Genomic DNA, 14,181 nt, shown 5'->3' with positions numbered 1-14,181 from the left:
TGTAAAATCTCTCGATATAGTTAGCTTTAGACCAGCCAACTAAATCACAGAATGCACGCATTCAATCTACCTCAAAACCAGGAGATTTCCCTCACTACTGCAAAAAGATAAATCAGTGCCGGTTGAACAATAGCTTCATTACCGATTTTTCAACCGGCACTCTTTTCTCGGCACTGATAATCACTGATTATCAATATCGGGTCTGGAACCGGCACGGGAAGTTCTTTTCAGTGCTGGTTTGTTCCTCCAACCGGCACTGATAAAGTTCCCAAGCCACAAAAAATAAACGAGCCGGCTCGAAGGATTTCGAGCTGGATCGGCTGCCTCTACTGCCGTTGCCACCACCGCTGTGCTCCTGCCGCCGCCACCGTCGTCGTATGCTCATCCATACAACCACATCACACAATCAAATCAAATTGACACATACCAGGCTCAAATCTTCTCATCTCATCCATACGAACAAATCAACTCAAAACACACAACACAAGAACAAATCATCCCAGTAGTCGTCGTGCCTATGGAGCTCACTGGACACAACACAACTCAAGAACACAACACAAGAATAAATCATCTCAAGCTCAAATCTTCTCATCTCATCCCTGTCATTGTTGTGCCTGTGGAGCTTGCTGGACCTTCGTCCTCCATGCGCGTGGGCACCTTTCGCTACAACGATCTGCCTCCGCACTGAAAGCCTGCATGAGGATGAGCTGAAAGCCTGCATGAGCATGAGCTTGGTGGGCGATTCATGCTCCTACAGCTCAGCTCATCTGGCCTCCGCGCTTGTGGGCACCTTCCGCTGCAACAGAACCCCAAAAATTAACCCCAAAATCCCAAAATCCCTTCCGCCAGCAAAGCTCCCCACAGCTAGCAAAGCTCCCGCCGCCTTGGCCCGCCTCCTGTGCTGTCGGGTTGGGTGAGCTCAGCCCATCCCCCACCGGTCAGTCTCTCTCCCTGGCTTCTCTCTCGCCTCCTCCGCCCCTCTCTCACCTCCTCCACCTCTCTCTCGCATCCTTCCAGTGCTGGTTCCAGGGGAGAGGGCCCGGAGGCAGAACCGGTACTGAAAACGGACTATCAATGCCGGTTCGTGATTGGAACAGGCACTAATGTATCAGTGTTGGTTTTATATGGAATTGGCACTGAAAACGGACTATCAGTGCCGATTTTTAGCAGTTAACTCATTTTTCGCGCACGAGAGGTTACAAACTAGCAGTTATACATCTTTAGTTGTGATTTCTACACAATCAACACTGATAGTGTGCTATTTATAGCTTGTTTTGTAGTAGTGCCTTCAACCAAATGTAAAGAGCTAGCTCACGCACATGTGAGATCTCTCCAACAAATCCTCCATGGAACAAATGCATGCACACTCTTGGATTGTGGCCAGGTTGGTTAATCAAATCCCACCATTTTAATTGCAAGCAAGCAACCATTTCCTTGGAACCAAAACCATCAGCGGTAGACTTCATGGAGGGAGGGGCACCAAATCAGCCAGAAGATCTTCAATTGTTAGCAAGTTATCAAGCAAGCAAGCTTTGGCTGTGCTTGCCAACCTCAATCCACAAATGAAATCGCAGCCCCTAGCTACAATGTGCATGCCATGCCACTCAAAACATCAAAACCATCTCATCCAGCAACATATCCATGTTACCAACCCTATGTTGCCACCAAACCATGAGGACAAAAAGGAACAAACCCCTGGCCCCATGCATTCTCCTCTAGTGACAAACAGAGCCAGCAACAAATCAAGCAAACAGCCCAAGCAAAGCAAAGCCAATGATGCAAATTGCAGAGGAGAGAAAGGCTGTCAAAGATACAGCACACACTAACCACAATCATGAATGGCCCAGCCCCCCATCTCACCCTCTCTCTAAAATTGAGGAAAATGGGAAAAAAAAAAAGAAAAATGCATGAAAAGCTGAGGAGAGAGAAAGAGGGAAAAGCTGAGGAGAGAGAATGAGGAAAAGGAACATGAGAGAGAGAAGGGTGGGAGTATCAAGAAAGGGAGAGGCTTTGCATCCAAGCGTGCTCCCCCTCAAGCAACTCCTCCTCCGGTCAGCGTCCCTGTTGACCGCGCTACCCCCGTCGCAACGGAACGGAACCGAGCCGAACCCAACTGAGGGGCGTCCGCCTCTCCTCTCCAACTCGCAGCCACGCACCCCACGACCCCGTCCTCCGCTCCTATATATAACTCCCTTCCTCTCCCTTCCTCGCCATTACGGACACGGCCACGGCCACGCACACACCGCTCCGCCCTCTTTCTCTCTCCTCACCGAAGGGACTCCAACTTCTCGCCACAAAGAACGTACGGACCAACGCACGGAGGGAGCCTATGAGGACGAGGCGCGGAGCGTGCTACTCCTGCCACGCGGGCGAGGGGCCGGATGTGCACCGCCGGAAGAAGCGCCGGACTGCGGCGGAGGGGTCGCTGGCGGTTTCCGGCGCTCCTGCGGGGTGCGGCGGCCTGGGAGACATGTTCGAGGAGCTGCCTGACGATCTGGTGGTGTCCATACTGGCCGACGTCGCGGCGTCCGCCGGCTCGCCGGCCGACCTCGCCGGCGCCATGCTCACGTACGTCTTGTGCCCGTTACGTGCTGTTTGGTTCGGTTGAGTGATCTGAGAAATAGTTGCGGGATGGAGATGGAATTCTAACGGGGAGTTGTTTGGATTTGTGCGTGCAGGTGCAAGAGATTCAGGGAGCTTGGGCAGAGCAGGGTGGTGCTCGCGAGGGCGTCGCCGAGGTGTCTCGCCGTGCCGTCAAAGGCCTGGTCGGACGAGGCTCACCGGTTCTTGCAGCGTTGCGCGGACGCCGGCAACCTCGAGGCATGCTACCTTCTTGGCATGGTAAGAACACCAACGATTGATACGAGAATCTTGTCGTCTCCTTTGCGCTGTATTGTATGCCTTGGCGATCGTGCTGATCGAGCTCGTGCGGCGCAGATCCGGTTCTACTGCCTGGGGAGACGGGGGTCGGGGGCGGCGCTGATGGCGGCGGCGGCGGTGGGTGGCCACCGGGAGGCGCTGTACTCGTTGGCTGTCATCCAGTTCAACGGCAGCGGCGGCAGCAAGGATGATCGCGACCTCCGTGCGGGCGCCGCGCTGTGCGCGCGCGCGGCGTCGCTGGGCCACGTGGACGCGCTCCGCGAGCTCGGGCACTGCCTGCAGGACGGCTACGGCGTGCGCCGGTCCGTGCTCGACGGGCGCCGCCTCCTCATCCAGGCCAACACGCGCGAGCTCGCCGCCGCGGTCACCGCGTCGGCCTCGCTGCTCCGCGCCGGCAACACCGGGAACAACGGCGGCAAAGCGTCGCGGCGGCACTCGTGCCTGCTGAGCGACTTCGGGTGCCGCGCCGCGGCCGGCGAGACGCACGCGGCCAACCGGTTCCTGGTGGACTGGTTCGCGTCGCGGCCGCTGGTAGCCTCCTCCGTCGCTGTCGCCGGCTCCGGCGCCGGGACCGCATCAGCGGACGAAGAAACCGGCGGGGGCCTGCGCCTGTGCTCGCAGGCTCTGTGCGGGCGGCCGGAGACGAGGCGGCACGAGTTCCGGCGGTGCTCGGTGTGCGGCGTGGTGAACTACTGCTCGCGCGCGTGCCAGGCGCTGCACTGGAAGATGGCGCACAAGGCGGAGTGCACTCCCATGGACCGGTGGCTCGACGCCGATGACGCCGCCGTGGCCGCTCCGGCGCCGTGACCCCCTGCTCCCGCGTCCGTTTCTTGTCGCTTAGCGACACCAGTATCTACTCCTGTCCCTGCCGTTCTTTCTTTTTCTTCCTGTCGTTTTTCGCCACCGTCTGTACATGGCTGGTAGCTGAGGTAACATTACGTCAAAAGCAAGTTAGTTTCACCTTCACACAGCGGTCACTTGCAGATTTACTTATCTTATTTATTTCACCGCTCGTCCGTGACTGAGAACCCAAATCTGGAGTAACCTCCACGGCTCGTTCTGTTGTGTGTCACCGGGACGTGACGTCCAAATCCCTGCCGCCCCCCTTCCTTTCTCGTGCTTGCCCTCCTGCGCTTTCTGTTGCGGAAGGCTGAGCCAGAACACTCCAAACGCGACGGGCAAAATCAATGTGCCGGGCTGCCGCTCGACAGCCAGCCCGCCCGCCCGGGCGAGTCTGTAAAAGCGACGAAGCCGAAACAACGTGAGCCGCGGTGCCTTTCCCCGTGTCGCGCGCGTCCATCTCCGCCCATCGCGCCCGCCAGACTCCCCACTGCCCTCCGCCCGGCCGTGTGTGAGATGCGACAAAAGCCGTTTCAGCCCGCTCGGGACTGGAACCCGGTTACGTATGGATGACCTCAACGAGTGCATCTCAAAACGTCAAATGAAAAATTATTTTATACATTCATTACTTGATCTATATACACGATGAGCGTTGGATGGATCTCGTCCATCATTTTAAAATCCACACTGAAGATAGATAACAGCAATACAAGTGGTGCTACAGATAACAGCAACCGATTGCTTCAATAGTCGTTGATCCATGATGCGTGCACCGATCGACCACGGGAACAGTGTGTGTAACCAGCGGAGCCGGGGCGTACTCGTACCGTACGCACTGCTTCGGATGCAATACATATTGAATGGAAGAACTCCTCGACTTGGGTTCGGCACTCGGGCAGTACATGAGGGATTCATTCAACGATGGTGTGCTGCTACATTTCTCGCAAGTCGTTGAGGACATTGACGGGTTTGCTGATTTCAGTTTTCAAGTCAGTCCTGACAATATCCAATGTCAATCTATCCCTCCGTCTGTCAGACCGATGTTTGGGTGGGTCCAATGGTTATCAGACATCTTGCTAGTGAGGAGTAGTCTCGGATTAAGAAGCCAAGGAGTAGGATTGCCGAACAGTAACGACTCGTGCTGTGGTGATACTATACTTTCTAGGTGCCCTGATGGCTTTTAGCAGCAGTCTCTCACTGACAGTGTTGATTTTGTTGTTCGAACTTTCACAGTAACTTTTAAAAATATGTAGCGTAGCAAAACAGGGATGGCACTTCAATGTATGCTTACACTACATGCTTCTGTTAGCCACCAAGAAGATGAAACAGCAGCTCGTGGAGCCATGTGAGTTTTAGCCACCGACGCTTGGGTTATTGCTCCATCGATGTCGGCTCAATCAATTGGCTCACACGCGGCTGCTCCCTGCTTTGCGACCCCGCATGAATCAATCACCTCAGTTACACGACCATCTCGGGCCACCTCAATCTGTTTCCAGATCTTCCCTCCTGATCACCACGCCATGTCTTCCCCTGCTCCCGTTATCCTTTTCTTCCTTTCGAAAAAGCGAGGTCGCCGGATGGCCTAGCTACCCTAGCTTGGGAATCGAATGGAACCGAACAATGATCTATCCGCTTGCTTTTCATATCTTTTAGTGGACAGGAATGCTTCGCTCGGGCTCCTTTTTGATTTGATTAAGTGCAAGTATACATGGGTCGACCTCGAACTACCGTTAATTTTTACGGGATTTTTCGTGTTGTTATTTTTTTTGGGGTAAATTAATGATCTGGCCAGCTGTTCTTCATGACTTATATCTAGAGCGTACGTGTACATATACTTATAGTATCTTCCATGTCGTTTTGTACGTCACCGTTGAAGCGGATCCGTATAATATATATATACTACTCCTAGTATCAATTGTTAGACGGAAGTCATGTGTAACTAAAGTAATCGGTGATGTTTTAAGTAGGAATGAATTAAGACACTTAGAATTTATTTGGTTTTAAAAACTATACAAGATAAACATATATTAAATTCTATTTGGATGTATTCTAGTTTATTTAGAGTGTCCACTCTACCGATCAAAGCGCTTGTAACTTATTTAAGAAGGTAAATTGTAAGAATGCAAATACGAAAACCTAAATAAGGTAGAGAGAGTAAACTCGGTACAAGGATGTTTATCCCGTGGTAACGATACCATGAATGTCACCTCTAGTCCATGTTGGAGCTCCATAAAGGATATGCTCTCGGTCATCACCTGGTCACGGCTCTTGAGCCACCAAGTCACAAAGACAAGGCATCCATCTGGATGAGCCACCAAGCCACTAAGACAAGGTCTCACCAGTAGTCTCTCTTCCGGTTCCTTGCCACCGTGATCACTTCGGAGCTTGAGCCACTAAGACAAGGGTCTTCTTGTCCCCGTACACGCTTCTCGTCGCCGCTCCACACCAAGTCGGAGGGTCAACAAGCTTGCCAGTGAGTCACCAAGACTCCAAGGTGTCGACTGTGAAAAACCGTCTAGATACTATTCTAATTAATCACCAGGAAGATCATTATTAATAATCACAACCTTGATGATTAAACAGAATATCATCCCAGTAGTCCCGGCACGTGTTTGGTGCTCAAGATCGGAACACATGCCTTTACAACATATAACATCACAACAGCTTAAAAAGAGCAAGTAATTAAAGTCATACTACAAGTTCTTAAGCATGCAATAAGTTATTACAATTTACAACAAAAAAGAGTTAGGAGGAGACTAAAACCTGCTTAACTCCTAACCGGCAAAAGAAACTAAGTAGCGGAAGACTAAAAACTATACAACAAAAGGATGATGGATCCACATGCTCTTAAGCTCCACCCCAAAAGCACGACCTCCGAGAGTAGGATGACCAACTCTTGCCCACCATCCTAATCGACAGGAACGAAGTAGCCAAACACCGGCCTTTCCTCACCTACAAAACCTGTAGAGTAGCTGAGTACGAAGGTACTCACAAGACTTAAACCATATAGAGCACATATACATAGCTCGACTCTAAGGATTATGCATTGAGTTATTAGCAAGAAAAAGTTACATGGTTAAATTAAACATAAGCGGTAAGCAACTTAGATACATAAATGTGAGCAACTAACTTAACCAACAATAACATAATTCTACCCGACCATAATCAACTGAACATAAATAACTGGAACTATTGAACATATATGTAATAAAGACCAACTAAACCTTCTCACATATATCCAACCATCAACCACAAGCGAAAACTTTATGACCGATGCAGATGGACAAAAGCATACTCATGACCGAGAGTGCGACATTTTGAAATGCTTTTACACCTTGTAGGGGATGCTCTTGAACCCACACAACTTGAGGACTATACGGCTTGCATGACCACACAGGTCCTTACAAGAGGTACTCATGTCAACCTTTCCCACTAAGCCCCAACCATTTGGATCATGCATCGCTCGGCGCGGAGGTACTAGAACTACTCCCGGAGCAAACTAGCACCTCTTACAAGCTCGCTCGCTCACACCGTTAATGTTCACGCCCAAATGATCACAGATACAAAGGTATTCGGCTCACCTTACCATTAGATCGGCATGTGGTGAGTAAGGTAAGTGCTAAAGCCAACTACACCGACAATCGATGCTTAAACAACGCAAGCAGTCTACGGTGTTCGGGTTCCTTTCCCGACCTGCCCCCAGGACTTTCCTCCGGAGCAGATAATACCCCTAGCACCGCCTACATCTCATCTCATATTCACCACTCATCCAACCGTCATCAACCCATATCCAACATTGTGATCATTATGAAAGTAAATATCTCCTATGAAAGTAAATATCGCCTATGCTCATGAACGATGAAACAATCACCGCTTGACTTCTACCGCATGGCTTATGCATTGCTAAGCATTTCGATTTGACTGGTAACCTAGACATCAGCAACATACTCAAGGCGACAAGGAAAAGATGAACAACAAATCAAGGTAGAAGTAATGCATTCGACATAGGATCTACCCATTTGTACCCGATCTCGGCTCGACACATGCAAACATACATAAGTATAGTTTATCAATTTTAGACTTCATTCAATTGAACAAAGGTACAATATGCTTAGTTGCTTGCCTTACTGCTCTGGCGGTTGTCTGGTACTCCCCACACAACACTCACAGAACTCCGGGAGGTTGGCATCGCCTTCAACCACGGCTAGGTCACGCGCTGGTTCTTCACTCACTAAACAAGAACGCGTGCAATGATGAGCATGAATGAAGTGCAGCAATATCTACTACAATATGCATAACAACAAGCTAAATAGATAAGACATAAGGAAGAACACAAAATTCGTGAACTAACAATGCCGGATAAATACAGAAGGCCAGCACGTTGGAATTTTCTCCTCCTTGCTCGGACTCTAGCTAGCGGGACCAATATATTTGTCGTCTTCTTCCATATCTTTGGGATGTAGATCACATCTGAGTTTCAAACATTTCAGGTCCTTTGTTTTGCCAGGTTTGTCTAGTGATGTACCAATCAAGCTATCACACATGTTTTTCTCAATGTGCATGACATTGATTGCGTGTCGAACCACCAAATCTAGCCAATAAGCTATGTCATGAAAAACATATTTCTTTTTAACATAGGAGCTCTAAGATTAGATTTCGGAATGCCTTTTGTTTATGAATAAACGCTCTAAACGGGGTACTATAGGAAAATATTATATCACCTTAATGGGAGGCCTTTTCTTCTTTCCTTCACCATCGATATCATCACTGTCGCACTTGTACCATGCTGCACCACATAGAAACATGTTTCCAAGTGTGCATGCCCTTCGCGATACAACATGTATGCTTGTATTTTCTACACTTCCAACCCCAATGGGCATAGAACCTGCTTGGCCGGAAAAGTGTCTTCTAGCAGCACATTTTCCTTTGGAAGTAATTTCTTCAAGAACAGTAATAACACTATAAAGCTTGTATCAAATGTGAGGAACCGTCCAAATAGTATTCTAATTAATCATCAGGAGGATCATTATTCATAATCACAACCTCGACGATTAACCAGAATACCATTCCGGTAGTCCCGGCACGTGTTTTGTGCCCAGGATCGGAACACATGCCTTCCAACTCAAATATCACAACACAGTTTAATAGAGAGCAAATAATTAAACTGGATTACCATTAGTAAACATGCAACTGCTTCCACAATTTACAACAAAAGAGGAACAACAACAACTATGCAGCGGAAGAAAAACCTATACAACAAAAGAGTATGGAGCCGTATGCCCTTAGGCTCCATACCAAAAGCGCCGGAGTTCGGAGTAGAAGGTGCTACTCCTGCCCGCCACCCTGATCGGCAGGCACAAAGTAGCCGAACACTGCCTCTTCCTCGCCAACCTGCGAACCTGAAAGCAACTTAAAGGCAGCACCCCTTAGTACGTAGGTACTAGCAAGTCTTACACAGTATGAGTATATATATTCTCGACTCCAAGGATCATGCATTTAAAGCTGTAGCAAGGATTAAGACATGTTTAAGTTCATTAAGCGGTAAGCAACCTAGACTCTAGGTGTAAGCAACTGACTTAACCAACCACCGACTCAAACCCTGCCAACCAACTGATCAGAACAGATATATGAACAACAAGTGTATAAAAGCAAACCATCCCCCCCCAAACCACCAACCACATACCGACCAAACCACCCCAATCCAACCATGCCACAACCCACATCGAAACTCTACGACCAAAACATGGTCGCTCGATGGAGATAAGCGATAGCGATGCTCATGACCGAGAGCGCGGCAGTTCGAACTGGTTATACACCCTGCAGGGGGATACTCCTGGACCCACACGACACAGGGACCATACGGCTCGTGCCACCCGCTAAGATGCACACAAGGGGGTACCCGTGACAACCTTTCCCAACCAGGCCCAACCATGTGGATCAACCATAGCTCGGCGAGGCGGTATTAGAACTACTCCCCGAGCAAACTAATACCGCTAAAAGCCCGGACTCAAACCGGACTCACACCGTCTATGACGAGGCCCACATGACCACGTCTGCGAAGGTAATCAGCTCGCCTACCATTATATCAGCATGTGGTGAGTAAGGTATGTGCTAAAGCCGACTACACCGATGATCGGTGCTTAACCGGTGCAAGCGGTCTACGGTGTTCGGGTTCCCTCCCCGAACTGCCTGAGGACTCCTCGTGAGCAGATGACACCCCTAACACCGCCCACACCTCGTCTCAACTCACCACTCACCAAACCGACTCATCATCAACACAACCATAAGTGTGAACAAGTAATAAGTCCTAGGCTCGCGACAACGGTGGACGCCGTCGTCGACTTCTACCGGAAAGCCTAAGTACCACTAAGCATAGCGAACTAAAATTAGACCTCGATGACACCACTAGGCTCCTAGGAACAACACATGACATGTGACCGAAATGGGATAATGCATCGGCATAGGTTCTACCCAACTCAGTACCCGACACATGCAATGTATACATAAGCGTAGATAACATATTAAATTTTCAAGTAGACACGGTGCAATATGAACGATGCTTGCCTTGCTGCCCTGGATCAGAAAGGTGGGACGCCTCACGATCGCCCACGGCCTCCGGGATCGACGGATCGGCGTTCACTATAGAGAGCAACGCGTGCAATGTAATGAGCATGTATGAAATACGACCATATAAGAAAAATATGCTCCACAATACATAACAATACTTTTCCTAGATCACACTATCCAAACCAGAATTTTCCAAGTGGTCTCATAAAATTTGGAGTTCGTACGAATTAACTACGAATTTTACAAGCTATCAGCTATCAGGAAAGCCTGATAAACCGTGCTCAGGGTGCCGGGATGAACAGTACTCGCAGGGTACTCGGGATAAACAGTACCCGGAGTGCTCGCGGCGAACGGTATCCGGGTGCTCGGGTGAATAGTAACCGGGGGTGCTCGGTAAACAGTACCCGAGGTGCTCAGTGAACAGTCCCCGGGAGCACTCGGCGTGCTCAATGAACAGTACCCCGGGTGCTCGGTGAACAGTACCCCCGAGGTGCTCGGTGAACAGTACCCAGGGGATGAACAGTATCCTTGTGCTCGGTGAACAGTACCCGGGTGCTCGGGGTGCTCGGTGCTCTGGTGAACAGTATCCAGGAGTGCTCGGGGTGAACAGTACCCCCAGGTGCTCGGGTGAACTGTGTGTGCTCGGTGAACAGTGCTCGGGTGAACAGTACCCGGGTGCTCAGATGAACAGTACTTGGGCGCTACAGTAGAATCAGGGTCGTGCAGCTCCAGAATAGCAGCTATTACGAAGGGAAAAACTAGGCTAAACTAACCTGGGAGTCTCTCTAAATCAAAGGTAAAAATGACTAGAAGGGTGTACAGGATCTAGACTTTGCTCAACCATCTAGCAACATGATTCCTAACTCAAATCCACATAAATCCTCATTTGTTCTCAGACTGAAGAACTTTGCAACCCTAGTTCCAGATTCAAGATCTATCCAACCAAAAATAAGCATACTTGCCATGGGAGCCTAGCAGACTCACCCAAGGTCCTTTGCTGAGATTGGTGACCGCCAGTTGAAGGAGGAAACGATGGAAAATGGCTTGGAGAAGAGAGGAAAAACTGCTGCTTCCTTGCTTCACCCAAAGAACACCAAACAAGTTCAGAACCAGCTCGAATTCCTTCGGGGAAACTGAAAACGAATTGGATGGACGAGTAGTCCTTGAGCTGGTGGTCACGTGAGTACCACATACGTACCTTGATCTTGCTCCCAGAGGTAGGGATCCAAAGGGGAAAAAGGGAGCCTAAGAGAAAGAGTGAGAGACAGCCAACTCCAACTTGCTTCCTCAAAAAGCCTTATCTGGTGGAGTGGGTGAGTAGTACGTATGGGCAAGCTTTTTAGGGGGAGAGAGAGTGTTGTTGCCTACCTATAGAGAGATATTTTCCACCCAAGTGGGCCCTATTTACCTAGAGGAAAGTCCAGACTTGCTTCTAGTTCTTTTATTTCTCTTAGTTTTTCCTTCTCCCACCTCATTGATTCAAAGTGAGGTGCTCCAGTGACCCAAACTGGAACATGAAGCTGAAATTGCATGTTTTAGGATTAAAACACACAATTACGGATTTCAGGACGTGACATCAAACCACCCATTGCTTGCCTTCAATTGTAGCACTGAAAGTACGGTACTTAACTTTGTGTGCTCCTTCTCGCAGTCCGGGAACAACAATATTTTAGAGTCCTCTACTATACGCTAAAACTTTTGAAACTCTCTTTCATTGGTAAAGTTTCCCTCCTTACCGCGTAACATCTGCTCTAGATCATCAGCGTCAGTATCGGCCAACATCTCCTCTAGATCATCATCGACCAACGTATCTCTAGCATGCAGTATATCAGTGTATTCGTCGGCTGGCATATTGGTGCATAAGTCTTTGTCTTCTCTGCCAATGTATTGCACTTCCTGTACGATCTCAGCTTTACCGTGCTCAGTCCAACGGGTATAGCCAGACATAAAACTCCTTGCCATCAAGTGGGAATGTATCTGTTGGGTGGTGAAAAACTGCTTCTGTCCTCACAATCGACGCATGGACACCATATGTATTGAGACTGTGTATTTGACTTGAGCAATGCGGTTGCTATCAGGAAACACTCCACGTCGTTATTGTACTCTGCGCTCACACGGCTCATATCGTATATCCATCTTCTGTCCATCTACAATTATATCATTATTGTAAATCCAAATTCATAACATTTAGAAGATTTTGCAATCACCAACAAATAAATTACCTCACCATCTTCTACCGGCAATTGGCCTGGGTTGGAGAAGCCACCTTTTGTATGCTTTCGAGTCCACTTCTGATGAATGTTTGTTGGTGCCATTCCTAGAAATTTTTATTATTATTCAACCCTTATGTAAGACTAATTAAGTAAAAATAAAAAATAAATACGCTCATACATAAAGTTTGTATGTTAGAACTTGCAATTAAATAAAATATAAAAAATATAATTGTATCTTGCTAGATACCTAAATATCATGGTGAGATTTTCTAATTCATTAAAAATTAAAATACGCTCATACATAAAGTTTTCATATTAGACATGCTAATTAATTAAAATATAAAAGAGCTTGCTACATACCTAAATATCATGACTAATTTTTTTAATTCATTAAAAATCAATCATAAATATGCTCATACCTAAAGTTCCTATATTAAAGCTTACTAATTAATTAAAATATAAAAAATATAATTAAAGTTTGCTATATACCTTAATATCATGACTAAATTTTCTAATTCATTGAAAAACAAAAATAAATATGCTCATACATACAGCTAATGTAAATCAATAATAAAGATATTTTTCATCATAAGCTACTAATTGAAACTTTCATATCATAAATGAGGTATAATTGCATCTACGTTTTGTCAAAACATCATGATCATAGGTTCATCTCCATTATTTCAAAATCTAGAGCAATTTAGCAAATAAAATTTGGCTAGAAATAGGTTGGAGATTAAGTTACATACTTGGAACACCTAGGATACGAGAATTCCTCAAAATTTTGAAACCACCAATAACTTGGTGAAAAAAATAACCATCATCGAGCAAGAACAGAGCTCCTCTCTTATTATGCTCGAGCTTTGAAAAGATGAACGACTTTTATATAGCTGAGACATCACTGTCAGGTCATATAACCAGCCGGCAGTGATGTCCTGTTATCACTACTGGACAGTAGCTTAAGCCGACAGTGACGAGAGAGCTGGGCACCACAGTCAGCTCAAGCCATCGACCGATAGTAATGACTTTTATCATTGCTGATTCATAAATCACGATAACTGATTCGTCTTATGTGGCTTATGAACTGATAGTAATATTTCTTCATTATCGTCCATTAAAAATCAACAGGGATATATTGGTATATATAAAAGGTTAATTATGTAATAGTGATGTAATGAAGTCGTATAAGCACCCCGCGCCACCGTGACTTGCGCTAGGGCCGGGCGGGCGGCTCGGGTGACGTGCAGTCCTGTCGTCGCGTCCACAGGTGGTACTCGATCGTTCCGAAGAACAGGGAAGCTAGCGGCCGGCTCGGCGGGACCGCGGCCGCACGCACGCGATGCATCGACAAGCGGTCGACCGATCGAGTGGACTTTGCGTTGGGGCTTAGCTGCTCGCCGGCGATTATTTGCTTTCCTTACTTGGAGCGTACGTACGTACGCGCGGGCAGGATGGATAATTCGTCGCCGTTGCTGACGTGTGCCGATATGCATGATATGCATTGCATTGCATTGCATGCATCCGTGGGATGGAAACGGGATAAATATTTTAGCTATCATTATGTTCGACAGAGTTACAACTTTAAAATACATCTAGTATTTAGAGTTTATAGAATAAAATAAAATAGTTTAATATCTATTTTTAAGGTTAAAATAAAAATAAGATGCTTAAAGCAAAATAT

The 14,181-nt window shown here is 47.5% G+C and overlaps 1 protein-coding gene across 1 annotated transcript; it reads left to right on the top strand.

The window, feature by feature from the left end:
• Nucleotides 1–2,205: 2,205 nt before the first annotated feature.
• Nucleotides 2,206–3,846, top strand: LOC133889731 (F-box protein At1g67340-like). The gene is made up of 3 exons (XM_062330192.1): nt 2,206–2,568; nt 2,679–2,841; nt 2,938–3,846. The coding sequence occupies exons 1-3, from the start codon at nt 2,330–2,332 to the stop codon at nt 3,685–3,687; spliced, it is 1,152 nt and encodes a 383-aa protein (XP_062186176.1). The 5' UTR covers nt 2,206–2,329; the 3' UTR covers nt 3,688–3,846.
• The last annotated feature ends 10,335 nt before the right edge of the window (nt 3,847–14,181 follow it).

Source organism: Phragmites australis, chromosome 13 (genome assembly GCF_958298935.1).
Source record: "Phragmites australis chromosome 13, lpPhrAust1.1, whole genome shotgun sequence".
In the NCBI taxonomy this organism is placed as follows: domain Eukaryota; kingdom Viridiplantae; phylum Streptophyta; class Magnoliopsida; order Poales; family Poaceae; genus Phragmites; species Phragmites australis.
The sequence above is the reverse complement of the archived record's forward strand: the minus strand, read 5'-3'. Positions and strand labels throughout refer to the sequence as shown.